A 27452-nucleotide genomic window follows, 5' to 3' on the forward strand; every position below is an offset into this window, starting at 1 on the left:
GCGTGGGTCCCCTAGGCGATCGGGGGGCGGACGCGGCTCTGCCTACCTCTGATGCCAAAAGGCGGCGCAGCTGTCGCGGAGCACAGCGGAGGTGGCGGCAGCGAGAGTATGGTGCGCGCGTTTTTGATCACAGTGCGGATTCGGCGCGCTGGTGGCCCGCCGCGAGTGAGGGCTTTCGTGGTGCGGATCACGCGGCCAGCGGGTGAGTGGACAGAGCCGGGTGTGCGGGCCGCTGCGGCCCTGGTGTTAAAGCTAGTGAGGAGCCGTCGCCGAGCGCAGCAGCCGCATCCTGGAAGAGCAGGTAAGAAAGGCCTCGAAAAGTCCCGGGCGCAGTCGGCCCTTGGAAGAATTTGTTTGTTATGATTTAATACAGATAAACCATCTTCCGGACCAGGATAGGAGGAGGAGGTTTTTAGGGGTGGAAGCTCTCTCCTCTCTTTCCCCATTCAGGTTACAGTTACTTAGGGGTGTATGGCTCCCGATATATTGAGCCCAGAGCCCCCTTCACACGCCTCCTCAATCCCATGAAAACTCCCGGGAGAACCGGGAGATTCTATTCCACCCTAGAAGTCAGGCACTCCTGAATTTCCTGGGTGGGAGTCAGTAAACACACACACACACACACACACACACACACACTGAAGATGTATTTCTAGGGCGCTTTACTTCGCCCTAGAGGAAAGTATTACTAACGGTCTCGGTTTTATGGGGGCCACCTGTTTTCTCCCCAGCCAGGTTAACCCTCTCGGCTTACAGTAGATGGAGGATGTTTTTTTTTGGGGGGGGGGGGTCGCACATGGCTTGACTTCCCTAAATAGCAACACTGATCGGAGGAGCAAACACTTGCCTTTGAGGTCAGTAGAGAGTTGGGCTTTGGTAGTAAGGTGAAGATCATATTTGGAGCCCTAACAGATTCAGACTGCTCGGGATGATACTTAGCAAAATGTTTAGCAAAAAATAGACCTGCAGTGGTGAATATGAGAAATCACAACCCATCACGTTCTAATCATCTCAGGCCACAATTAACACTTTTTAAAAAATGAGGCCTACTTCTTGAAAAACAAAATCCTAGGTAGTTTTGTCCTCACATCAGACAAATCTTTACTCCGTGTAATTTCCTATGACCAGAATAATTGAAAATATATATTGCTACAATATCCAGACTCTTAGTTAGAATCTGGATATAAATCTAAAAGCCGCTTAATGAGGTTTCATTTTTGTGACCTTACTTGGGGCATCCATTTTCCCGGGAATAGATGTTTTGAAAAAACAAAGGCCAGGGGAAGGGGAATTATTTTTTTATTGTAACGTTAATAGGCCTTTGTCATATAAATGTAAAGCTTAAAACTGGGGGGTGTTTAGTTAGGTGCCTCAATTTACAAAAATTTCCAAGCAGGGGCACATGGCTGGCTCTGTCCATAGAGCAGGCAACTCTTGATCTGGGGGTTGTAAGTTCGAGCCCCATGTTTGTGTAGAAATTACTTAAAAATAAATCTTTTAGAACATTTACAAACAACTTATAGAGTAAATACTTACTTCTTTTTCATGTTATTATGAAACTTCAGGTTTTTTTAAGAATTAGTAAGAGCTTGAAAAGAGCTTGAAAAACATGCTATGTTGCTGGACTTCGTTTTATTATTTTTTAAAAGATTTTATTTTTTATTTGGCAGAGAAAGAGATCACAAGTAGGCAGAGAGGCAGGCAGAGAGAGAGGAGGAAGCAGGCTCCCTGCTGAGCAGAGAGCCTGATGGGGCTCGATCCCAGGACCCTGAGATCATGACCTAAGCTGAAGGCAGAGGCTTAACCCACTGAGCCACCCAGATGCCCCTTCACTTCATTTTAAAACATTAACAAGACTTTGTTCGTTCGTTTGTTTGTTTTAGGTGCTTTATTCTGACCAGCAAACGTTTAGCCACCTTATTTTTTTAATATCAGAGTTGTTACTCTTACTCTCTACTTAAAGCTATGTTACTTAAACTGTTAGGTTGCTTCTTGAAATCTGTAATAACAAAGTAGAAAATTTTAATCTATGTAATCTTAGTTATGTGTTTTCTATTTTTAGGAATACACAATGTAATAGAACTACTTTAAGTTAGATACAGTATTCATTTTATATTTTTTGAGATGTTAAAAATAGAAAAATAATAGTTTCATTGAAAGTATCCATTTATTTCTTGTTACTTGAGTATAAATCAATTTTCAAGGATAACATGTGAAATTATTTTAAAAATGCATTGGCTATTTAAAAAGCCCAATTTTTAGTAAATATCTGGTCCAATTTTTAGTTAGGTGCCTCAATTTACAAAAATTGGAACTTAGAGTGCAACTTAGAATAGAATATGTCTTAAAAAGATGTGCAGGGCACCTGGGTGGCTCAGATGGTTGGGCGTCTGCCTTTGGCTCAGGTCATATTTCCAGGGTCCTCAGATCAAGCCCCCTACAGGGGCTCCCTGCTTGGCCGGAAGGCTGCTTCTGTCTCTCCCACTCCCCCTGCTTGTGTTCCTGCCCTCGCTGTCTCTCTTTCCATCAAATAAATAAATAAAATCTTTTTTTTTAAAGTTGTGCAATTACCCAACTTTATTTGTGAAATTATACACTATATGTGACATATGGAATTATTAATTATAAATGTTTGATTATATTTCAATAAATATATATTATGCCTCTGGCTATACTGACTTAAAAATATATATGGATGGTAATTACGTTGGGACTCATTCAGTTTCTTAAGAGCAATGCTAAAAATTATTTGTATGAATTAATACAAATATATAAGGTGTAATTATTTTTTATTTTTAAGGGTTCTGCAACTATGTTAATTATGACTTTTTATTTTTATTTTTATGTGACTAGAAAATGTATATAATAAAATTATATATAATATATATAACTAGTTTCTTATTCACACATGCCTGATGAATTACATTAATTGATTTGTTACTTCTATCTTGGTGTATTTACAAAACAGTCATATTTTTGTGGCATGAAGTATTTATTTGTTTACTCCTATTTGGGAACCCTTAGGGTGTTTTTTTTTTTTTAATCACCTTTAACAGCATAGAGTTCTCTCAAGGTAGGCACTGTACAGCTAGCATAAACCATTATTTCCAATGTGTTCGTGATCCCCAGGTTGTATGATGTTCTAAAGAAACAATGACACTTTGAGTAACCAAAATTGAATATCTATATACTTCTTTGGGGACTCTTGAATTTTAAAAAGTCCATTGTCATCCTAAGATAGAGAGGACATAACTTGGTCTATGTCCATAATATTTTATATGTCTCTTTAATTACATGTTAGTTCATCATTTGTAACGACTATGCTAGAGTTAAGCTAAACCATTTTTCCAACATGTGAATGACTCCTGTTAGTAAAGTGATCCAAACTATCTCAAAAATACTTTCTTAAATAAGGCTGAATATTTGACCCAGTATTTTTCTTCTTTTTAGTTTTCATCCTTTTTGAGAAGCTTAACAATCTCACATCCCCCTACATATTAAAACACCTTAGGCCAGAGAATCCTTCTATCTGCTACAAAATCTAACTTGAGAATTATTATTTCTGCATGAGAACTATTATTTCTACATGAGAATTATTATTTCTACAGTTTAAGTTATGTAAACAATGGGTATACTTTCACTTTCTAAATATAAAATTATAGTATTGAATAGCTTTTTTTAAAAAGCTACAGATTTCAAAATTCTCATTCTCACATCATGATCACTAATATTGTATCTGTTTATTGACTAATGAGCTTCATGCACTTGTTAAACACCCTACTGGCAAGGACAGTCTTATTGTAGGTATGAGGAACTTTTAAAATATTCATACATTTTTGGAGGCACCGTGATTGGCTCAGTCCCAAGGACACAGGACTCTTGATCTTGGGGTCCCATAAGTTCAAGCTCCACACAGGGCATAGAGTTTACTTTAAAAATTTTTTTTTTAATCAGAAAAAAAAATTCAAACATTTTATTCAGTTACTCTCTGGGTAGGTATTATCCAACAAAAGAAAGATTATGACAAAGATCAATGGACAAATAGTAGCAAGAATTTAAAAATCCCTTGAATACTAGCAATAAGATGATAAATTGCTGCACAAAACTATGCACTGGAATAATGGTCTGGAATATTCTAGACTCTGGACTATTATGGACAATCATTTTTGAAGAATGTTTAATGGACTGTGAAATGATGGCATTAAAGAGTAGGTGATTTTTCAAGATTTAAAACAGTAAACAATTCTTAGTATTGCTTTTCTTCTTTTTCTCTCTCAGAACACACACACACCCTGTTTATGTACGAAAATATTTTGCTACAGTGCTTTCCTTAGATGGGGGGGGGGGACTGGGAATGGTAATCTATAATTTCTTCGTTATACTTTTCGAGTTTTCCAAAGTGTCCTGACCATTACCAGTAAAAAAAAAATATAGGTCATTTTCAAAGCCTGAAATGATCCGTGTATTACGGATGAACTAGAGCCTGCTTAGCGTTAGATTGGGGGAGGCAGTAAGGAAACTTGAGTTGTGCAAGTATCATGTGTAAGAAGGTTCTTGTAAAGTCTGGAGACAAAGCTGTGGCTTCAGACTGACGCACGCCGCTTACAAGCTTCGTTTTTACCTAGAGGTTAGATGCATAGCTGTGCCTTTTTTCCCAAGGGCCTGGGTGTTAGGCCTCCTGTCACATACTTCCAGCCGGCTTCTAGGACTCCCTCTCACGGGTCCTCTCCCGACCACTTCACGCCGAGGCTCACCGCCTCCCAGAGCCGGGTGAGGGTTGCAGCGGGCCTCCCGAGGACCTGCTGGGGAGAAATGGCCCGCCAGCCAGCAGGAAGCGAGACTCGAGTCGAAGCTGCTGCAACCTCGCCTCCTCTGCCTCCCGGCTGCAACCAGCCTCCCGGACCTTACCTCCTCCCCACCCGCTCACTTCCTAGGGACGCTGCGGATGCCGGAAATTTGATTGGCAGCTGGGGTAGAGCCCTCGAAACAAGAGTTGAGAGGTGGAGCCCACTGATCACCCCACTCCGCTAATGCACCCCTTCTGCTTTCAGCCGCCCCTGGGCCTCGTCTCACACCCCAATATTTCCTCAAGTAGGATTTGGTCAGAATAACACAAGGGATTACACGTAGAGCGGGAATGGGGCTTCACTAGGTGAAGGAGGAAGTGGGGGCAGGGAGAGGCTGAGGTGGTCTCCTGGTCTTGCACTAGGAGAGGCGCAAGGTAGGACAGAGGATGTCTCTTGGTCACCGCTCCAGCTAGGAACTGGCTAGCCCTTTCTTCTGGAAGGGAAGATCAGGGAGTGGGTCAGGTTGATTCTGAGACGCCGTGGGGAAAATGTCCAAAACTCTCGGCAGCCAATCCCTTCTGTGCCAGGTGGCGCCCAAAGAGAACTACTGAAAAACTCCCTCATCCTTGTTACTCTGTCTGCGGTACAAGACGGTAAGGAGAATGACCCCTAGTATTTTTCCAGTGATGAAGAATTTGCCTCAAATTCTTCTCTCAACTGTTTTTTTCTCATACTGCAGCTTTCCTCCTGTTTGAGAACTTTCCCTCCGTTAAAAAAAAAAAAAAAGTATTAATACAAGATCAACTTCTATGACGGTAAGCCAACAAATGGAGAAAACCTTGGGAATAAATAAAGGTTTTGTTCAGTAAGGGAAAGAAGGCCTCTCTATAAGGCTTTCCTCCAGCCTGGAAAATACCCACCGACTCGGGACCTGCACAGATTCACCAGGTCCTACTTCATGCTATTTCAATGTATTCAGCAAAAGCACTTACGTTGACAATTGTTGAACTTACTAAGGGTCAGTAGCATTTGTTTTTTAGAGAAAGGAAAATTGAAGAAAATCTTTGTTTCTCATTGCAGGCTTTATAAAAAAGAAAATATAAAAATGACTTAATTCTTCAACAAGATCATAGTTTTTCCCTTCACCTCAAAAACAAACAAACAAACAAACAAACAAACAAAACAACAACAAAAAAACCTCAGAATTTATTTAAATAGTTTTAAAGCCAGTAAGAAGAAAGGTTTTGTAGTGGTTCAGAGCTACATGAACAAAGATATGTAATCTCTTAAACAAACTGAAACTAATAAAATTGTGCAATCAGAGTGGTGTAAATAAATATCCCTTTACTTTCTCAATTTAAGCATGAGATTAGTGAGAAGTCAAGGAACTAAGGCAAGGCTTATTAACAGCATCATTACCTGAACTGCTGTTTAAAATATACACTTCTAGGGCTCACTCCCAGAAAATCTGATATAGCATATTCGATGTAAGTCTCAAGAATCTGCATTTTATTTTATTTTTTTAAGATTTTATTTTTATTTATTTGACAGATCACAAGTAGGCAGAGAGGCAGGCAGAGAGAGGGAGAAGCAGGTTCCCCACTGAGCAGAAATCCAGAAATCTGGATCCCAGGACCCAGAGAACATGACCTGAGCTAAGGCAAAGGCTTAACCCACTGAGTACCCAGGCACCCAAGAATCTGCATTTTAAGAAGCCCTTGAGGGGGAGTCTGTTACAGGTGCCCTTTCTGCAACATCATTGGCAAATATGGACAGTGTTGCTTTTTAAACCTTATTTTTGCTTATTTATTTTTAAATCAAGGCTTTGGCCTTTTAGGTAAGATTTAAATTTTAGAATTGGTCAAGTCACACTTTGAGTCCCAGGAAGGATACTGAGAGTCTGAGTAATCAATGAAGGAGCTAATTTCCTAAATAAAGGAGACTTTTTATTATTATGTGATCCTTCATCTGAATTGGAAGATTATCTCTTAGATGCCAGATTTTTACTGTCAGAACATATTCTGGGGCAAAGGATGTAGTAGAATATAATTATACTTGTGTGTTAAAGCCCTAGACAGAAAATTTCCACATAAACATTTATGATATATTTTTTTGAAACACTGTACATACTTACCCCTGCTTACATTGTTGAATAATTCAAGATGGATAGGTAGATAGATAGAATATAAGGGGTTTCTTTCAGTTCATTTTATTATCCGAACAGAAACCAGGCTGGTAAAACCAACAACCTAAAATTATGTAAGAGAGGAAAAACAAAACAAATGTTTCACAGGTTTAAATGACATTTATCGATCACAGCAAAATCACAGTAAAATGTAGGCATAACAGAATAAAGCACTTGTGGATACAGAAATTAGGGGTCTCTGTATCTGTGTAACAGTACAATGACCAGAGAAGAAATATATGTAACTAATGCAAGCTAAAAAAATCATTAGCCATTATAAGAAAAACTAAATTATTATGCCTTCCAAATTATAATTTTCTGTCTCTAAAGTACATTTTGTCTAATGTCATACTTACTTTGCTGGTGTATTAGGGAAGCTTCTGTTTTGCTTTCTTTTCTTTTCTTTTTTTTGAATGCCACCATTTTCTTGCTCTGAAATCTCGAGGCTGCCAGATGAACTGACTCAGCAACCGTACAACTCTTTCACCCAATTTAAAGAAACAGCAGCCATCCAAAGAACAATGACTCCCCCCAGATGCAAATCTTTCTTACCTGTGGAAGAAATAGTATATTTTAACTTTGAAATGATTGTTAAATGTCCACAGAACATGGGACACCTTGAATTTCACTCCATTCGGTTTACATGCTGAATAACTGAAGCTGAATATATTTTATCTAACATATGATTTTTAAAAGAAGTTTATTGAAACTTTCTTCCAAAGGTTTGCTTCCTCTATTCCTTCAAAATAATTATAAAGAGCTTAACAGTAATAGAGCACATCAACTCACATCATCTCCTTCAATTGTCACATTATCCTTCTGTTTTAGAGATTTTTATTTTCTCATTTTATACACTGGAGACTGGGGTTCAGATAAGTTGTTTTATGATCTACTAAAAGTCATTCACTAGTAATTTGCGTACAGTTGGACTGGGTTTGCTTCTTGTCCCCAAATGCCTCCACTTACAACTTTAAAATATATATATACATATATATATATACATATATATACATATATATACATATATACATATATATACATATATGTATATATATTTTAAAGTTGTAAGTGGAGGCATTTATATATATATGTATATATATATAAAGTATACATATATATATAAAGTATACATTAAGTATATATTATAAAGTATACATTATTTCCACTATGATTCAAGAGCAATAAATGGGAAACCTGTGCACAACCATAGGAATCACTTAAAGCATGAGGTAGAAAAGTCACTTCCTTGGAATACATGACCTGGGATTAGATTGTTTCCTTTACTTACTAGTTGCACAGTGTTAAATACTCCATGTTTCCATTTCCTCATCTGTAAACCTGAGCCTGTAGCCTATAGCATTCATCTAATGAAAACTAGATGTAATAGTATATGTAAAGATACATTAAGAACTTTCAGTTGGCATGTATTTGCCAGTTGTTGTTAAAGTGCCAAATGAAACTATGCCCTTAAAAGCACATTAGTTTACTTTTACAGTAAATGCCTACTTAATTTGACTTTAATTATCCAGATTAGCTGGAAATTTCTGAAATCCATTTTAAAGAATGTACATATTATAATAAAAATATATTTATTAATTCAAATCCCTGCCATGTGAAATCAGTGTAAATTTGCCTACTTTTTAAAAACCCATACCTGTTACAGAAGCCCTATATTATGGCCTTTATAGTAGGATTCTGAACTATAGTATTCATGAGCATTAAGTAGATATTAAATAATATTCATGAAGCTCTGTTTTCTAAGATGAGATATCAAATTAATTTTAAAAAGCTGAAAAAAATTTATTGATCTTCCTTCAATTATCAAAAAAAACTCAATATAACAATAATTTCTGGAGGGAGCACTGAGATCGTAGACTCTTAATTCCTCCAGAAGGTTGCCACCAGTCTGACATCTGAATCAATAGTCTTGGCATAGTGTTTTGTAAAAAGAAAAAAAAATAGTATAAAGAATTCTGTGTGTGAGAGAGAAAGAGAATACAAGGAAAGAGGAATAGAAACATTAAAGTCATCCTCAGAACCTTCAGCATCTCTGCCTTGGAAGGTGGCATGCAGTTATTTAAATTTAGAAGGATAACAAAAAGGTTAAATATATTATGTTAACTTCCTTAAGGCAAAATTGACTTAGGTGTATAAAATTGGGGCAAAGTAACAAATGTATTATATTGTCATTACCAATTTATTTATTTTGTTTTATTTTTTAAAAGATTTTATTTATTTATTTGACAGAGAGAGCAAGAGACACAAACAGGCAGAGCAGCAGAAGGAGAAGGAGAAGCAGGCTCCCCACTGAGCAGAAAGCCAGATGCGGGACTCAATTCCAGGACCCTGAGATCATTGAGCTGAAGGCAGATGCTTAAGCAACTAAGCCACCCAGGCACTCCTCATTGCCATTTTAAAAATGGAGTTTAGAGGTTATCATCTCACCCATAAGAAAGAAAAATGTAAGACTGTACTTTTAACCCAAAGACTCAAAGAAGAATGTGAGTGGAGATGATACATCTGTAAGTAAAAGGTGCTAAACATGAATAGGAATCATTTCCTGATTTATTCAGAATTCATACATATGCATTATGAGGTTAATTCCTCCTAAAGGGCTTTAATCACATATCAGGTGAAGAATGTCACTTGAGGAAGAGTGATCCCCCAAACAAAAATTATTTCTTATAATCTTTTATAATATCAGGTGACATTTTGGCTTCAGAAATCCAGGGAAAGAAAAAAAATGTTTGAACATAACAGTAGGACTATAGATCCCCCAAGAAAGCAGGCTACTCTTAAAGAGGGCAACCAGTTCTCCATTTGAAGAAGAAAGCTTCAACTTAGATGATTCCCCCTGAAATTAGAATATCCGAAGTCACTGTTAAACCCAATCAACCATGAACAATCAATTCCCACCCCCAAGAGTGAAAAATTTAATACAATATTATTTCTCTGTGAGTTTCAATAGTTTCTTTGCTTTCTAATAGCACATCCATAACATCAGCAGCATAAGCAAAAATAGAGTAGTATATGTGTCCAAGCTTAGCAACTAAGAGAGCAACATGTGTTTGAAAGGAGAAAATCTATCCCATCAGTAGGAAAAAGAGGGGGGTTAGGAACAGAGGTTTAGAGAAGGAAACTTCATATCCCTCCGTTTTGCCTGTATTGTTCCCACTGTACCTGGTCTTGGACCTGCACACCAAGGAGTGCCGGTGGGTGGTAGTGAGTGAAAGGAAAGCACTGAACACTCACACACTTTGTTGTTACTTCCCATGATTTAATGAAGGTTTTGTGCAAGTTTTGTTTTAACACAGCTCTGTTCTCAGGGGGTTAGAATTCAAAGAAGACAAAATTAATCATCCCTTGTGGAAGGGAGTTGGCTTGTTCAAACCACAGGTACCCACCAGAATGTGTAGTAACCATGACAGAAATACCCCAGAAGAAATTGACTTTGATGGCCTAAATCAGTAACATGAGATAGTAAATGTCAACTAGTGTCCAAGAAAGGAGGTTCTACTTAGTAAGAGTCTACTGTATGCTTAGATTTTTATATATCTGACATTCTTTATTCTTTATAATAGATTTATATATAATATAATATAGATTTATGTCTATAAATCTATAAAATAGATTTATATATAATATATAATGTAATATATTATATTATGATATAATATAATACCCTATGAGGTAAGCTTTGTTTTCCCCCCTTTTGAGAGGTGGGAAGATAGAATCTCATGATATAATGAGCATTGGGTGTTATATACAACTGATGAATCACTGAACTCTACCTCTGAAACTACTAATACATTATATGTTTATTAACCGAACTTAAATTTTAAAAAAGTTTCCATAATTGTTCAAGCCCACAGAGCTAGTAAAGGAAAGGTCAGGTCTATGAGGGTATTGAGACAGATTGTCTCATTACCATGCTTCATTTGTGTTCAGCTCCAAGACAATTAAGGATATGTTGGACATTCTCACCAACCATGTCTGTCCAATTCAGAGTAAGTAGCTGTAGCCACAGAAGAATTATGGAGAGAGGATTAATTTCAAGACTGCAACTAATATTTATTAACTGTGCAACAATGGTAATGTGCCACCCTTCCATTTTCTTATTTATAAATCAAGGGGGTAACTTTTTGAAAAGCAAATTTGCAATATGTGGCAAGAACTCTTATACTTTTGGAAAAACTGCAATACTCTTTATTGTAGCAATTAGAAACCCCTAAAATATGATATCACTAAGTAAACTATAATATTATCTCAATAGAATGTGTTGCAACTGTTAAAAGTAGTGTTTATGAAGTGATTTTTTAAGAGAATTTAGGGAAATGTTCTAATGATAGGTGAGAGGAAAAGCTTATTTCAGAATTGTACTATATCTGCAAGAACTAATCAAGGAAAAAAAGAAAATATTTCAAAATTTTAACAGTCATTGCTTCTGCGCAGTGTAATTTTTCATTTTCTTTATTTATCTTATTCCTTTAACAATTTTGATACATGGGAACTATAATCAGGAAAAAATTATTTAAAAATCATGGAGTGACTCTGAAAGGACATGAAAGTCCAAATTTCTATCATTATATGTATTATTAACCACCAATACGCCACTCAGAAACACAGTAGTTCCTGAAATGGAGATCCTGTCACCTCAGTCCAGGATTTGCCACCTGCTGGTGGGCAAAATTCTCAAAGAAAAGAAAACATTGCTTAGTTGCCCACCCCATACTCTACAAATCAATCAACAGGGAGACACACCAGGAAGAGTGTGGACCACTCAGACACAACTGCTGACCTTGAGCTCAAATTCTATCTCCTTGTGCATTGTTCCTTAAGCACTCTGGGCTTTTTTTTAATAATTTATTTAAAGATTTTATTTATTTATTTGACACACAGAGAGATTACAAATAGGCAGGCAGAGAGGGGGGGGGAAACAGGCTCCCTGCCAAGCAGAGAGCCCCGATGCAAGGCTCCATCCCAGGACCCTGAGATCATGACCTGAGCCAAAGGCAGAGGCTCAATCCACTGAGCCACCCAGGTGCCCCTGGGCTTTTCTTTTCTGATCTATGAAGGAGGGGTAATACCCTCTATCCCACAGGACAGTTTGGGGATTAGAATTGATATATGTAAAGCTGTTTAATGCTTGTCACATAGTTGGAGTTCAATAAATGGTAGCCATTGTGATTTTCTTGGCAATTTTGAATGAATTTCCTATTGTCCCTATTTCTCTTAATTATATGCCGTATTACTTATTTTATTCCTCAGGATGAGGCTAATTCTCAAAATCTGTGCAAGTAAACAAATTATACACACAAATACATAGTATAGATAGATAGATGTACATATACACACAAGCTATGTTAATGTTTTAGTTTTCTTAACTGGCCAAATAGCAACAGATAGATATAAATAATTCACTTCAGAAACTTCTCAATATGCAAAAGCAGACATTTATAAAACAGCTGAATTCTGGAATGATTGTTTTCATGAGCTGCAAAGATTCCTCATTTCATAAGAATCCACTCTATAGATTCTTTTAACAGTTAACTCCCTACATGGATTTAAAGTCACATTTGTTTTGCACACAATTGGGAAAAGACATCTGCTATATAACATTTACTACACCTCTAAGCCGTCCTCAAAATGATCTTGGGAAGATGACAGATAATGCAGATTCTATACCCAGCTAATACTTTGGAAACTAAAGTTGAAAAATTGTGACTTACCTATAATTATGCATCAAGTTCATTATAAGTGAAGTCATTTTGAGTTTCGTGTTCCTTGCCAAAGTCCTGTCTGAGCAAAAAGAGAAAAATTATAGTAATTCTGAGTGAATGGAGATGTCATGGAGTCCCTAAAAGAATGCCTTACTTATAGCAAATATTCAGTAGTTGTGCTATATTGAATTCAATTAGAGAATATTACAAGGGAGAAGGAAACATCTTCCATCTTGGATCTTCCATAGATCCATCCTGGATCCCCTTTTCTCAGCAAACTTGTTGGAGGTTTGCTCTGTTTTCTCAGGGGTGTCGCTTTCATGTTAATGGTGCCTTTTCTTCTTGTGGAAAAATAAATAAAGGGAAACCTAGTCTTTAATTCTTTACCATTTTTTGTGTAAGGAAAGCCTTGCTTCCCATTTAAAATATCCAGATTGGACACTGAAACCTCAGAATTCTTATGCACGGGTTCTTCAAGGAATGAGCATGTTTCTTGGTTGAACAGTAATCTTTTGAGGCACAGTCATTAATATACTTGCTTTGTAAATGGGGATATTGAAGCCTGTATAATGTATGGCCTGCTCGAGGTGATAGGTGGTAGAGCTAGGCCCGGGGCTCTCTTTTCCTTACATTATTAATTTCTTCTAAATTAAAGGGGCACATGACATTATTCTCCCATTGCCTTAGTCTTCAAATAATCCTGTCACACCCAGGATTCAATCCTAGAGCCCATCTCTAAAGACTTAACCCAGCTGTGTCCAGAAGCTCTTTTACAGAGCTTACCTTGCTCTGATAAGCTATTTCCTAAGAACCTCTCCTTAATAATGGGATCCTCTCCAGAACCTGAAATACAACATCTTTTCTCTGGTACCACAGGTCTGAGGTGTCAGTTGCCAGAGTACATTTTCCTTCTCCTCTATCTTGATGGTAGACTCCCCTCAAGAGCTCATCCTGTTTCAAAACCACCTTCCCCCTCCAGAGAAGCAAACATGTTTATGGTTGTTACCAATACACCCTCTTGACTAAGGACCCTTCTTTTGCACCCCCAGCTTAAAGCCAAGCACCTGACATACAGTATCTGTCTTCAGTTACTCTTTGTCAAAGTTATGAATGATGGTTTTCAGAAAGGCAAGTCTTGTCTAATAAATGTATCATATTCATTTAATTAATTAGAATGGTTAATGTATGCACATAGTACAAAATTCAAGCATTACAAGTTGCAGAATGTGAAAAAGAAAGTCTGGGGTCCATTCCAGTTCCTCATTTCTTTCCCCCACAGTTAACAGATTTTTCCGTATCTTTCCAGAGATGTACTATGTATATTTTATTTTTAACTTCAAACTGTATTTTGGGCAACCATTTAATGGCAATATTAATATTGAATATGGTAAAGAGATTCATGCTTTTAAACACAGCTTTTGTGTGGGTTTCCCTTGATATCATAACCTCAAGAAGTACAAAGAATAGAGCAAGATAGATCTCATTTTAAAGATATGGACATCGAAGCTAAAAATAGTCTTGAAGGAGTTCAGAGTCAAAAAAGCAGTTCACTAGGTACATCAGGACTGTCACTTGGTCTCAATTCAGAGCTACTTCTCCAACAACTTTTATTTTCCAAATAAAGTAATATTATATTATATGTTTGCACACAATGCATATCATACCTTGCCAATCCTGCAATGCCTTGTCAGAATCAGAACCTAATTTCAAGATATTACCTTCTCAAATATCTTTGTATCTCTTTCTGGTGATGTGTTAAAGTGATAGTCACATCTAGAATGACAATCTGAGCAGCCCCTTCCAGGCTCCTCTGAAGGCTTTTTTTTTTTTTTTTAAAGATTTTATTTATTTGATAGAGAGACATAGCAAAAGAGGGAACACCAGCAGGGGGGGTGGGAGTGGGAGAAGAAGCAGGCTTCCCGATTAGCAGGGAGCCTGATGCGGGGATCCATCCCTGGACCCTGAGACCATGACCTGAGCCAAAGGCAGTCACTTAATGACTGAGCCACCCAGATGCCCTGAAGGCTATTTTTCCATTTTATTTTCCAACTTCTCCCCACACATCCCAGTGAATTATTTTCTTTTCTTTTTTTTAATTAATTAATTTATTTTTAGCATAACAGTATTCATTATTTTTTCACCACACCCAGTGCTCCACACAATCCTTGCCCTCTATAATACCCACCACCTGGTTCCCCCAACCTCCCACCCCCCCGCCACTTCAAACCCCTCAGATTGTTTTTCAGAGTCCATAGTCTCTCGTGATTCACCTCCCCTTCCAATTTACCCCAACTCCCTTCTCCTCTCTAACTCCCCATGTCCTCCATGCTATTTGTTATGCTCCACAAATAAGTGAAACCATATGAATATTGACTCTCTATGCTTGACTTATTTCACTCAGCATAATCTCTTCGAGTCCCGTCCATGTTGCTACAAAAGTTGGGTATTCATCCTTTCTGATGGAGGCATAATACTCCATAGTGTATATGGACCACATTTTCCTTATCCATTCGTCCGTTGAAGGGCATCTTGGTTCTTTCCATAGTTTGGCGACCGTGGCCATTTCAGTGAATTATTTTCAGTGTTCCCAAACTTCCCCACCCTTTCCACCAAATCCTTTGATTTGTAGGGTTACTGGGGCAGCACCATTAAGAGGCTTTCTTTAAGTAAAATAGGTTCTCTTGTTGTGTCATGATCTCTACCCTCAGCTGGGTTCTCCAGCCTAATGAAATATTTCTCTAAGTCCTACTCAGCCCATCCCTCTCTCCTCATCACAGATATTCTAAATCTTCACCACTCTCACTTCCTTTTTTAAACGTAATTTTAATTTAAGTTCCAGTTAGTTAACATACAGTGTAATATTAGTTGCAGGTGTACATCTTAGCGATTCACTAATATTAATATTAGTTTCATGTGTACACTTAGTGATCGTATGATTGCTTACATACAATACCTAGTGCCCATAACAACTGCCCTCCTTAATCCCCATCACCCATTTCATCCATCCCACACCGCCCTCCCCCTGGTAACCATCAGTTTGTTCTCTATACTTAAGAGTCTGTTTCTCTTGGTTTGACTCTCTTTTATTTCCCCTAAGATCATTTTTTTGTTTCTTAAATTCCACATATGAGTGAAATATATGGTATTTGTCTTTCTCAGACCAACTTATTTCCCTTAGCGTAATACTCTCAAATTCCATCCACATTATTACAAATGCCAAGATTTCATTCTTTTTGATGGCTGAGTAATATTCCAGTGTATGTGTCTGTCTGTGTGTCTTTATCCATTCATCAGTTGCTGGACACTTGACCTCTTTCCATAATTGGCTTTTGCAGATAACACCACTGTAAACATCAGGGTACATGTATCCCTTTGAATTAGAATTTTGTATTCTTTGGGTAAATACCTAGTAGTATGATTGCTGGATCAAAGGGTAATTCTTTCTTTGTTTTCTTTTCTTTCTTTCTTTCTTTTTCTTTTTTCTTTTTTTTTTCTTTTCTTTCTTTCTTTCTTTTTTTTTTTTTTTTTAAGAGAGGAAGGGACAGAGGGAGATAGAGAATCTCAAAGCAGACCCTGGAACCCCATGCAGGGCTCAATCTCACAGCCCTGAGATCATGACCTGAACTGAAATCAAGAGTCCGACATTTAACCAACTGAGCCACTCAGGCACCCCAGGGTAGCTCTATTTTTAACTTTTTGAGGAACCTCCATACTGTTTTCCAGAGCGGCTGCACCAGTTTGCATTCCCACCAACAGTGTAAGAGGGTTCCCCTTTCTCCACATCCTCACCAATACATGTTGTTTCTTGTGTTAATTTTAGCCATTTTGAGGTGCCTGGGTGGCTCAGTCAGTTAAGCATCTGCCTTCAGCTCAGGTTATGATCCTGGGATCCTGGCACCAAGTCCCACATCAGGCTCCCTGCTCAGCAGGGAGTCTGCTTCTCTTGCCCTCTGCTGCTCTCTATGTCAAATACATAAAATCTTTTTAAATATTTTAGTCATTCTGACAGGTGTGAGATGATATCTCATTGTAGTTTTGATTTGCATTTCCGTGATGATGAATGATGTTGAGCATCTTTTCATGTGTCTGTTGGCCATCCATACGTCTTCTTTGGAGAAATGGCTATTCATGTCTTCTGCCCATTTTTTAAGTGGATTATTTGTTTTTTTGTTGGGGGGTAATTGCATTTGCTAAGTTCTTTATATATTTTGGATACTAGCCCTGACAAAGATATGCCATTTACTCTCACTTCCTAACCCACCATCTTATCCTCACTGCAAACAAGCCAGCCTCTTCGTTCATGAAAGGAAGTGCTTCAACTTCCTCCCTGCCCTGACCTTTTCTCCTTTCTCAAATCTAGCTATATCTTCTGTGTCCAAATTTATGACCACTCCCTGTGCCTTGTATTCCTTTTCTTTTTGCCTTTTTAGGGACCTGGGGTCCTCAGAAACACCTTATCTTTCCTGAGTCCTTCTAGCTGTCCTTCTCTTCACCTGGCACCTTTCCTTGTGAGTGCTTAGGTTCTCTCCACCCTTCCACCTACCTCCCGTCACACTATATTGCTATGAACTATCAAGGCTAAGCTGGGGAAAAACAGTCCACATAGTGTCCCCACTTCCTTGCCATCCCATACATCCCTGGCTTTCCTTCTGACAGTCTGAGCTGCCCTTCCCAGGCTCCTTTGAAAGGCTTTTTCCATGAGTTTATATCTCTAGCTTCTTGCCATATCCCAGTGAATGATTTTCAGTGGTCCCAAATTTTATGCCTTTTCACATGCTCTCACCTCTGCTTGGAACATCTTTCTTCTCCTTTTATTGTCTTCATACTCCTAGGCCTCTCTCCAAGGCTTGGGTCTGCTTTCAGCATCCATGCAGCCTCTGCCCAAGCCATCAGAAGTTTGGTTCCCTTTTCATTTTCTTGTGTCATCCTCTGCTTCCCTTTGCTCTTCAACACACATTACATGTAATGCCAATTTAATACCTACAACAACTGTTTGAAGCAAGTACTATTATTATCTCATGTATACGGATGGGAAAACAAACCTAGATGCAATAACTTTGTTCAAAGTTATAGAGCCTTAAATGAAAAGTACAGCTTTGAACTCAAGCAGCCCTACTCTAGAACCCATATGTTTAACACCCCACTGCCACCACGCCCCACCCTTAGCCTCTGAGTTTGTTGAATGAATGAATGAGTGTTACACTTTTTCTTAAAAAAACAGATCAAAATTGAACTAAGTTAAAAATTCATAGCATAGATTTGCAAAACTGCCAAGGGAGCACAAACCTAAATAAGGCCATGACATTCTCAAGGAGGAGGAAAATTAATTTTGGGAATGATAATATGGAACAAAGTTTAGGATTCATAAAGCTCTTTGGCTTCATCATCTCATTTAATCAACCTGTGAAATATATTATGAATCCCGGGCAATCTGAGGCTGAAAAAACCAGTACCAGGATCCTGGGATTTATATTTTATTTCTTCTAAGGTACTGGCCCTCAGGTCTGAGCTGATATGGAACAGTAAGTTGGGAGTATGGTAGGTTCTCTAAAAGAAAAACCAAGAAAGTTTTACACTACTATTATCACTTATTTACACAAGATTTCTAATGCAGTATGGGATCAATTTCTAGAACTAAGGGGCCACACCCAAGGATGCCATAACCTTCTGAGAGCTCTACTGCAGGTGTCAGAGCTAGGATATACCTGTCTAAAACCTGTTGTTGAAAGTCTGCCTCCATGTCTGTATATAATTCATCCAAGGGTGGTTCTATTTGGTTCCCTCATGCATTTCCTTCAACAACAGTAAATATATTGCATAAGAGTTTAATGAGTTCTCAAATAGGAATCAATAGGTGAGTTTTAGAAGAACTTCTGAATTCCCTGAAAGTTATATTCAGAAATGCATGTGCAGATAGGGTTGCCTCTGTGGCTCAGTCAGTTCAGCATCTGACTCTTGATTTCAGCTCAAATCATGATCTCAGGGTCATGAGATCAAGCACATCTCTCCTCAGCTCAACAAGGAAACTGCTTGAGATCCTCTCTCTCCCTCTCCCTGTACCCCACCTCACCCTTTGCTTGCCTGTGCTGGAAGGAGCTCTTTCTCTCTAAAATAAACATATAAATCTTTTTAAAAATACATATGCAACTGAACACACTAGTTTAAAAAATTATGGCATACTTTATTTTTTGAGGAGACGGTGTATAGCTTTCAACAGATTATCAAAAACCTACTCCCCCTGTTCCAAGATTAAGAGCCATTATTTTAGTGATGGAAACTAATACTGATATGGGTCTTAAAGCCAGACACATTATAAGGGAAATCTGTTCCCTCCTTCCCAATACCACAACCACTATTTCCCCCTTCCCTGTCATACCATACCTTAAGCTATGTTAAAGAATTTTATGTTCTCAACCACAGTTTGAATTTCCCATACCATTGTTGCCCAGATTACTGGGAGGTGTCTGGAAGAAAATGTAGAAAGTACAACAATTCATATTTTTAGAACAGATTTTACATCCCATAAGTGTTTTAACTGGCATCATTTGATTTTTTTTAAGTAATCTCTAAGCCCAATGGGGGCTCAAACTCATAAGCTAGCAATCAACAATCATATTCTCTACCGACAGAGGCAGCCAAATGTCCCTTAAGTGGCATCATTTTATTTATTTATTTATTTTAAAAGATTTATTTATTTATTTGACAGACAGAGATCACAAGTAGGCTGAGAGGCAAACAGAGAGAGAGGACGATGCAGGCTCCCTGCTGAGCAGAGAGCCTGATGCAGGGCTTGATCTCCGGACCTTGAGATCATGACCTGAGCTGAAGGCAGAGGCTTTAACCCACTGAGCCACCCAGGCGCCCCTCATTTTATTTTTTTAAAGGTTTTATTTTATTTATTTGAAAGAGAGAGCACAAGCAAGCAGGGTGAGGGGCAGAGGGAGAGGCAGACTCCCCACTGAGCAGGAAGCCCGACTGGACTTGGGGCTCTATCCCAGGACCCTGGGATCATGACCTGAGCTGAGGGCAGACACTTAATTGGCTGAGCCACCCAGGTTCTCCAGTGGGTATCATTTTAAAACTCCATGTTTTGCTTGAACTAACAGCAACTGAATGTGTTTTGGGGGCTTGAAGAGAAGTCAACCAGGGATTGAAACATAAATTTTGAGTAGGCTGTGTTATCTAGTAAAGATTAAGCATGTGCTTTAAGGCATCAGCAAAGCCTGAGCGATCCAATTTTTAAAAATAATCTATATTTAAAAATATATTAGCCACAGGAAAAAGTAATAACCACAGGTAAAATTAGAACCATGCTGGATTTTCTTTTGCTCTTAGTTCTGTTGAACTTTTCATTAAATATGAGGGCAGTGGAGGGTGTCCTTTATCTTTTCAGTGATTAGGGTCTTCTTGGCCTTCCCTTTCATATAATATTCATAATTCTATCCAAAGCATTTTATTCTCTGTGCCTCACAGCAAGACTATAAGAGAATCCTCAAAATATAAAATTTAAGAGCTAAGGTATTAGCTCAAGATGTGCCACGCTGTTCTAAATATGTTCATCAATTCATTTAAAACTCACAACAGCCCGATGAAGTAGGGACGATTCGTAGCCTCCCATTTAATAATTAAGATAACTGTGAGCTTTTTCCAGTAGGAAAAAGAGATGGTTGGGGTTGGGGGGGTGCGGGAAAGGAGCGGGAGTCTTTCCAATGGGGGAGCGTGCCTTTCCGCTGTTCTCCCGGGAGGCTCTGGACACGAGGTGAATGTGAGAGACTCTGACTCACTAAGCAACTCTGTTTCTAGAGCTCTGAACACCTTTTTTTCTTGTCTAGGAGTAATTATTTATTAAGAGCGGAGTCTGTCAGCCCAATAACTCTCTCGCCAGCTTCCTATCTGCTTGTTGGCAGAAATCTCCATCATCTCTGTTAAAACAGACCTCATCTTCTCTGAACCAGCCCCTGTACAAAAAGCACTAGCACTGGGCATTGCACAAGTTTGGGAAACCTTCGCCTTCGCCATCCGTTTCACAGGGTGTGTGGGTGTGTGTGGGGTGTGTGTGTAGTGAGGATAGGCTGCTGGCAGGTGGGCAAACTCCCCCAAATGAATGTTTGAGCAAGGATTTTTAGCATGGTGGACTCAGCATGTGAACCCAGGTGTTGGAACGGTAGAAGGGGTACAGTTGTCTAAGAGTAGGGAAGCCTCACAGTGACACGGCAGGGCCCTGATCACCAGGAGTTTGCTGTTTCTCCTGATGAAAAGAGGAAGCAATGCTTCGCCTACGACATCAAACACCCTGGTTGGAAATAAGCGGTTAGGAATCCTGCGCGGCTTTCGAATGCGAGAGGTTGTGCAGGGGAGGAAGGAAACAGGAGAGCAAAGTCGCCTTAACCCACTGAACTCGCTCTGAGACCTCGAGCGAGTCTCAGCTGGGGGCAGGGGGAGCACAGCGCCGGGAGGAGGGCTGGCGACGCGGGCGGGGGCCGCGGGGTGGGGGTGGGGGCGGCGGCGGCGGGTCCCGGGCGCCCTCCCACAACGGCCTTGTCCCGCTCCCGGCGCCAGCCTCCCGGGCAAGCCCGGACAGCAGAGGCCCCGCGAGGGGCGACTTCGGGCGGCGGGGCGGGCTTCACGTTCACAGCGAGTTCCGAGCGAAGGGCGCCGCCTCGGGGAAGCAGAACGGCGCTCTCCGGGTGGGAAGACTCCCGCAGGACTCCTCCAGGGGGCAAGAGTCTGGGGGTGGCTTCCGCCGGTCCCGGAGGTGGCGAGAGGAGGGGCGGGCTGGTCACGCGAGGCTGGGGCGGGCCACTGGCGCCCAAGTGCGGCGGAGGCGAGGGGAGGAAGGAGGGAGCCAGCCAGGGGGGCCAGCGCTGGGGAGCCGCATGGAGCCCTCCGCAGACAGGCTAGCCACGGCCGCAGCCCGGGGCCGGGCTGACGAGGTGCGGGCGCTGCTCGCGGCTGGGGTGCAGCCCAACGCGCTGAACCGCCAGGGTCGGAGCCCGATTCAGGTGGGTGAGCCAGCCGCCCTGCCGGAGGAGGGGGAACGGCGGGCGACTTTGGAGCGCAAGGTTTGTAAGACAGTCGGAACCAGGCCGGCGTTTCGATTCTCCGTGAAGGGGAGACTTCTTGGTGAGTTCTCAAGTGGACTTTGGAGCCGAGACTTCCCCGTGTCCACGTCCTGGGGGCTTAGGAAGCCACGGAGCAAAACGAGGAGGCACGTGGGGTGAAGCTTCCTAGAGTGGTATGGAGATGGGGGGGGGGGGGGCGGCGGCGGTGAACCTACTCGTGTTAATACAGTCCGAGGTATGTTCTTTATCTGATACACGGTTGCGAAAGTTTGCGGTAAAAAGCAAGATTTTAAAGAATGGAAGGTTTGTTTGACCCACTAGCCCGGAACTCAAAGATCCCCGAAGGGAGCTGATCATCTGCCTTTGGTGGTGGTGGGTGTGTGTGTGTGTGGGGGGGGGGGGGATTGCAATGGAAACCTTCTGCCGTGTAAATTGAATAAATATCAGTTGAAATTATCCAGAAGCAACTATATATTATTGTGTTTATTTTTACTTTAACCGAGTAAGGAAAATACATGCTTGTTCTAAGAATTTTGGTAACACAGATATATATGAAGAAAAACATTTGTGTGATCTTGCCTGAAATAATGTCAACTTAGTTACTATTTTGAAGGTATCTCCTATTATTTTTCTTATTTTTTACTTTCTTGCTATAGATTGACTTATTTGGGACAGAGTTTTCAATTCCTCGCCGTTCAAAAATGTCGTTTCTCCCCTCCTCACTTCAGTTGTGTGTAGGAGTGGAGGTGGGGGGGGGTGTTTATTATTTGTGGTGGTTGTTTGCCGTCACTAACTTCCTAAATCCAGGCTAAAAAAACGATTTCTTCTTGGCAGTCACCACCCTAGTTTTATTCCCAATGTCGATAGTGATTTCTGATTCTGAAAAATTAAATGTATGTGAAACAAAGGCTTACTGCACACATTCCAGCATAACAAGACAAAGGAAAGTAACTGTACCTGCAACTTCACGGATTTCACAAGTCAATCTTCCCTTTCCTGAAACTATGCTACACAGGATAAATTTTATACTTTAAAATACAGATATAAAAATAAAACCAAAATGCCTTAAAGTCTGAGATTATTTGGGATTTAAAGTGTGAAAAGATTTTGAGAGGAGAGAGATCGTGTGATGGTAGAAGAAAAGCATGAGTCCTTTAAAAAGTATGCATGTATGATTCCTAATTTCCCTAAAATTTTGCTTGGTGACTGTGAGTTTAACCTTGAAGTTCTGGAATATGTTAGAAGAGACTTCATGTGTTTAAATCAAAAAGAAAAAAAAAGAGAATTGGATAATTAGTTTTAACAATTCTTTTTTTAAACTAGGGAAGATAAGAACATAGAGAAAAGGGGTCATGATTTTGGTTTAGAATCCTAACCAAACTTGTGTTTAATATAAAACTAATTAGTTCATAGAAAATTTTAATAAAGGTTAATATCTTACCAAATGGATTTAAGCACTCTACAAAAATTCATTTGATTTTTTTCTTTTTGCTTTGGATTGCTATTAAAATATTTAAATGTTAGGTTTCCTTTCATACTTCAATACTGCAAAAATATAATGAAAACCTGTAAAATCAGTTAAATGATGACATATTTCATTGGATTCAAAAAATGTTTCATCTATCATATTTTCATCTGCATTATACATAGACATGAGGTTGACTTCTAAGTAGAGGTTTTAGACATGAGTTTTCTAACTCTGGCACTTGCCTTACAGCTCCCAAGATTATGGCATCCTTGGGTGTGGTCCCTTTGTTCTAGAAACTGACACTGTAATCTATTAGAAGTCTTGCATAAATAAGTAATGGACTAAGTTTTTCTTTTAAAACACTGAATTGTTCTAAACCACTGCAAGTTTTTATTTTTGTAGCTGTAATTTGGTTCACTTATATTTTCTATCTTTTTGAAAATTAAATCAGTTTCACTTTCTCTAGGACAAGAATCAACCACTATAGTATAACTTAATATGTTTCCTTGGTTTAGAGAAATTAAATAATTCATGTTTAATGTAGAATGTAGTTAAAAATAAGGAATTTTTCTGTATACAGTCACTGTTGTCTAGCTAATATCTAATAATGGTTGACCTAAAAAGAATTGTCTTTACTATCCACCATGCAACACTCAAATCTTAAGGTTGCTGTGATTGTGGATACTATTTAAAAATTCCCCTTTGGTAATGACTTTGTTTCAAAGATGATTTATGAACAAAATGAGGGGAGCACCTCCTGTTTGATCTCAGAGTTAAACTTGGGAAGTTTCTTAGTTTCCTATTTCTGCTGTAACAAATTACCACAACTTTCGTGTCTCAAACCAACATAAATTTATCATCTTATAGTTCTGGAGGTCAATAGTCTAAAATGGATCCATAGGGCTGCATTTTTTTTTCTTTGAAGTTCTAGAGGGAAATCTGTTTCCCTGTCTTTTCCAACTTCTAGTGACCATCAGCATTCCTTGGCTCATGGCCCCTGCATCTTCTCTCTGACCTCCATTCTTAGTTCTTTTTTCTGTAACCTTCTTATAAGGAAACTTATGATTACATTGGGCCCATCCTGACAATTCACATTAATCTTCTTCAAAATACTTAACTTAATTACACCTGCCAAGTCTCTTTTCCCATGTAAGGTAATATAGTCACAGCTTTCAAGTGTGAGTTAGTAGACTTTTTTGGGAGCATCATTTAGCTTACCACAAGAAGGAATTTGGGGACTGGTCAGAATTCAACGTTTTGGGAAGCTAAGTGTAAATTAAAAATTTTATAAGAATTTAAAGGTCTGTTGTTGTTTTCATTTTCACTTTTTAACATTTACCATGTTCTGGGCTTGGATATACAGCAGAAAACCATATAAAATCTCTGGGCCTTACATAATTTTGTATCAAAATGAGAGGGGCAATCAAAATGAAAGAGGAGGTTAGGCTTAGAAGCCAGTTTGTCTTTCACCCTTTTGTTATTGTTTTTGACTCTGGCAATGTTGTGTGTGTGGCTGGAACTCCGCAAAAGTTTGGAGGATATAATGGAATTCAGTGTGTAGAGAAAAATGGAATCAGTAGAACTGGCTAAGGGAGCTGGTAACTGAAAGTAAATAGAGTAACTAGATACCTGTGGCTTGTACTGGGCATCTGCACAGCGTGGAGGCTTCACAAATAGCTTCTTTCTTCTTTTTTTTTTTTTTAAGATTTTATTTATTTATTTGATAGAGAGAGATCACAAGTAAGCAGAGCAGCAGGCAGAGAGAGGGGGGGAAGCAGGCTCCCTGCTGAGCAGAGAGCCCCATGCCGGTCTTGATTCCTGGACCCTGAGATCATGACCTGGGCGGTTGGCAGAGGCTTAACCCACTGAGCCACCCAGGCATCCTAGCTTCTTTTTTCTTGCCCCTGCCACCCGTCCCTGCCCTGACCACTCTGCTCTCTCTGGCAGGTCATGATGATGGGCAGCACCCGCGTGGCCGAGCTGCTGCTGCTCCACGGCGCCGATCCCAACTGCGCGGACCCCGTCACTCTCACCCGACCTGTGCACGACGCGGCCCGGGAGGGCTTCCTGGACACGCTCGTCGCGTTGCACCGAGCCGGGGCGCGGCTGGACGTGCGCGATGCCTGGGGCCGCCTGCCCGTGGACCTGGCTGAGGAGCAGGGCCACCACGCTGTCGCCCAGTACCTGGGCGCAGCCTCGGGGGCCACCGAAGGTGGTAGCCACTCCCATTCAGAGGTTGCGGAAGGTCCTGCAGGTGAGGTGGCAGAGTTAAGAGTTGAAACTCGGAGAGCTTCTGCAGCCCACTGCATACTTCTTTTTCAGAAAAGAACCTTGGCTTCGGGAGAGCAAGGTCTTGGGTCTCGCCTCATCTCTCACGCTGCCACCTTGTAAGACAATTCCACTGCCCCAATGGACTGCGTCGCTTGGGCTGCGGACAGGAAATAGCCTAGATGGATTTCCACAAGTTTAAGCCTATCCCACAAACCGTGCCCCTATTCCCGCAAACACTCACCGTCTCCCGAGCTCAAGCCCTAGACTGTAATATTGATGACTCAGGAGTCTAGGGTGTAGTGGCCCCTCTTCCTCCAAATTAGCAGGCAGCAGCATCCATTCAGCTACCCTCGGTTTCCACATTAGCATATCCAGAGAGCTGGACCAACCCCACAAGCATTTGCACGTGGCATCGTCTGGCAGAAATCCATCTCCCCCAACTCTACTGCAAAATTTGACTAAATCTGACCCTCTACTCTATGCGGTGGTGTTTTCCAGAGCTGCCCAAGGGAGAGAGTCCTCTCCAACCCTGGCAGTCTGTACACGGGGATTTGCTACATTCTCTGAGAAAGAGACCCTCTCTTAAGCTTTATCCTCTCTTCGAGAGAGATCGCTGAGAAAGGGAGATGGCCATGTGATCCTCTTTGCCTTCTCCTTCTACAACCACAAAGCCGCCTTCTTCTCTTGCGGCACCCCTTCTCCACCTCCAGTCCTACTTGCCCGAAATACCAACTTTACTGATTTTTTCTGAAAGGAGAACTATTTTATATATATGAAATTAACATGATATTTAAGGTAAACTGTGACTTTTAAGATTCCAAGATCTATCCCATTTGGGCTCAGAACTAGGGCACTAGACCCTCTGGGCCTTAGTGGGGCCAGAGAATTCACAGGGGAGAAGCTCGCTCTGAACCCTAGACCAGAGATGCAGGGAGTTTTGCGCTTTCGGCGTGGGAAGTTCCATCTCCTTTGGCCTGCCCACCCTCCCTCTCCACCAACCGCAGTTCGCATCGGAACACAGCGCAGGGCAAGGGACCAATCGTAGCGCCGGTTGCGCGGAGCAAGAAGGGGAGGAGCTGAAGAGCCGAGAAGGATTGGAGGACTAACTGGGCCGTAGGCAGAGAGAGTAACCCTTTATAAGCAAAACTAGGAGCTCTGACCCAAGCACACAAGTCCGTCCACTCCTTTCTTCCTACTCTCCCCTCCCTCCTTCCTCTTCTTTATCCAACTACATAATCAGCTCCATTTTAGATGGGACTTAAAGTAAATGAGACAAAACAGGAGTCCTGCCCTCATAGAGCTTACATTCTGGGAAACCTACTTTAAGCAATAAACGTATTTTCAGAGATTTAGTTTGTTAAGACCAATGTGACGGATACGAGTGAAGTCTGATCTGGAAGAGGGGCTCAGAGTGTCAGAGAGCCTGACTGATGAAAAAGAGATTCGCTACTGGAAGCCTACACACTCTCAAGGGCAAAGCCTGGCGGTTTGGGAGGACAGAAAGAGGGCTGGAGCGTGCACGCAGCGCCATCAGAGAGGAAAGTCAAAGAAAGGATGTTGGGTCCAAACCTGGATTTTGTTTGAGAAACTTTAGAAAGCCATTAGCGGGTTCGGGCGGAGGACCCTGGGGGGAAAGATGACAGGACTGGAGCCCAATGTTCCTATACTGCCCGGCCGCTCGGGCTCCTCAGGGGCCCCCAGCTTACGCGCGTCGCGGAGTCGCTCCGCGCCAGGTGGTAGAGACGCCTGCCCATAGGCGCAAAGCCAGGCGGCATTTTCATGGCCGGCGCCTGGCACTGTGTGTGGCATGCCCTCAGCACGCCTTATATACCTGGGTTTCCCTATCGCAAACCCGCCGCCCCGCGTGGCCGCGCCCTGCCTGCCCTCGCCTGGCGGGCCCCGAGCTCGGCGAGCTTCGCCAGCCGCGCAGTGGACGCGATGCGTTATCGGCGGGGCTGG

At 40.8% G+C, this 27452-nt stretch overlaps 1 protein-coding gene and 1 long non-coding RNA gene across 6 annotated transcripts in view; one reads left to right on the forward strand and one right to left on the reverse strand.

The window, feature by feature from the left end:
* Window positions 1–27452, forward strand: part of LOC132024692 (cyclin-dependent kinase inhibitor 2A-like) — a 27794-nt gene continuing 342 nt past the window's right edge. Inside the window, exons 1-2 of one of the 5 annotated variants that reach the window (XM_059411555.1) lie at window positions 1–301; window positions 25170–25459. In XM_059411555.1, coding sequence (XP_059267538.1) covers window positions 52–301; window positions 25170–25375 — 456 coding nt within the window. In that variant the 5' untranslated portion in view covers window positions 1–51 and the 3' untranslated portion in view covers window positions 25376–25459. Of the gene's footprint in view, window positions 302–21500; window positions 21695–21715; window positions 21816–25169; window positions 25477–27452 lie in introns of those variants that run through there. The other 4 variants (XM_059411558.1, XM_059411556.1, XM_059411559.1 and 1 more) reach the window with 4 other exon arrangements.
* Window positions 6904–27452, reverse strand: part of LOC132024695 (uncharacterized) — a 25207-nt gene continuing 4658 nt past the window's right edge. Inside the window, exons 2-4 of the long non-coding RNA XR_009406282.1 lie at window positions 12702–12771; window positions 7329–7524; window positions 6904–7036 (exon numbers count right to left, since the gene is read on the reverse strand). This is a non-coding gene — a long non-coding RNA (uncharacterized LOC132024695). The remainder of the gene's footprint in view (window positions 7037–7328; window positions 7525–12701; window positions 12772–27452) is intronic.

Source organism: Mustela nigripes, chromosome 9 (assembly GCF_022355385.1).
Source record: "Mustela nigripes isolate SB6536 chromosome 9, MUSNIG.SB6536, whole genome shotgun sequence".
Taxonomy (NCBI): Eukaryota; Metazoa; Chordata; class Mammalia; order Carnivora; family Mustelidae; genus Mustela; species Mustela nigripes.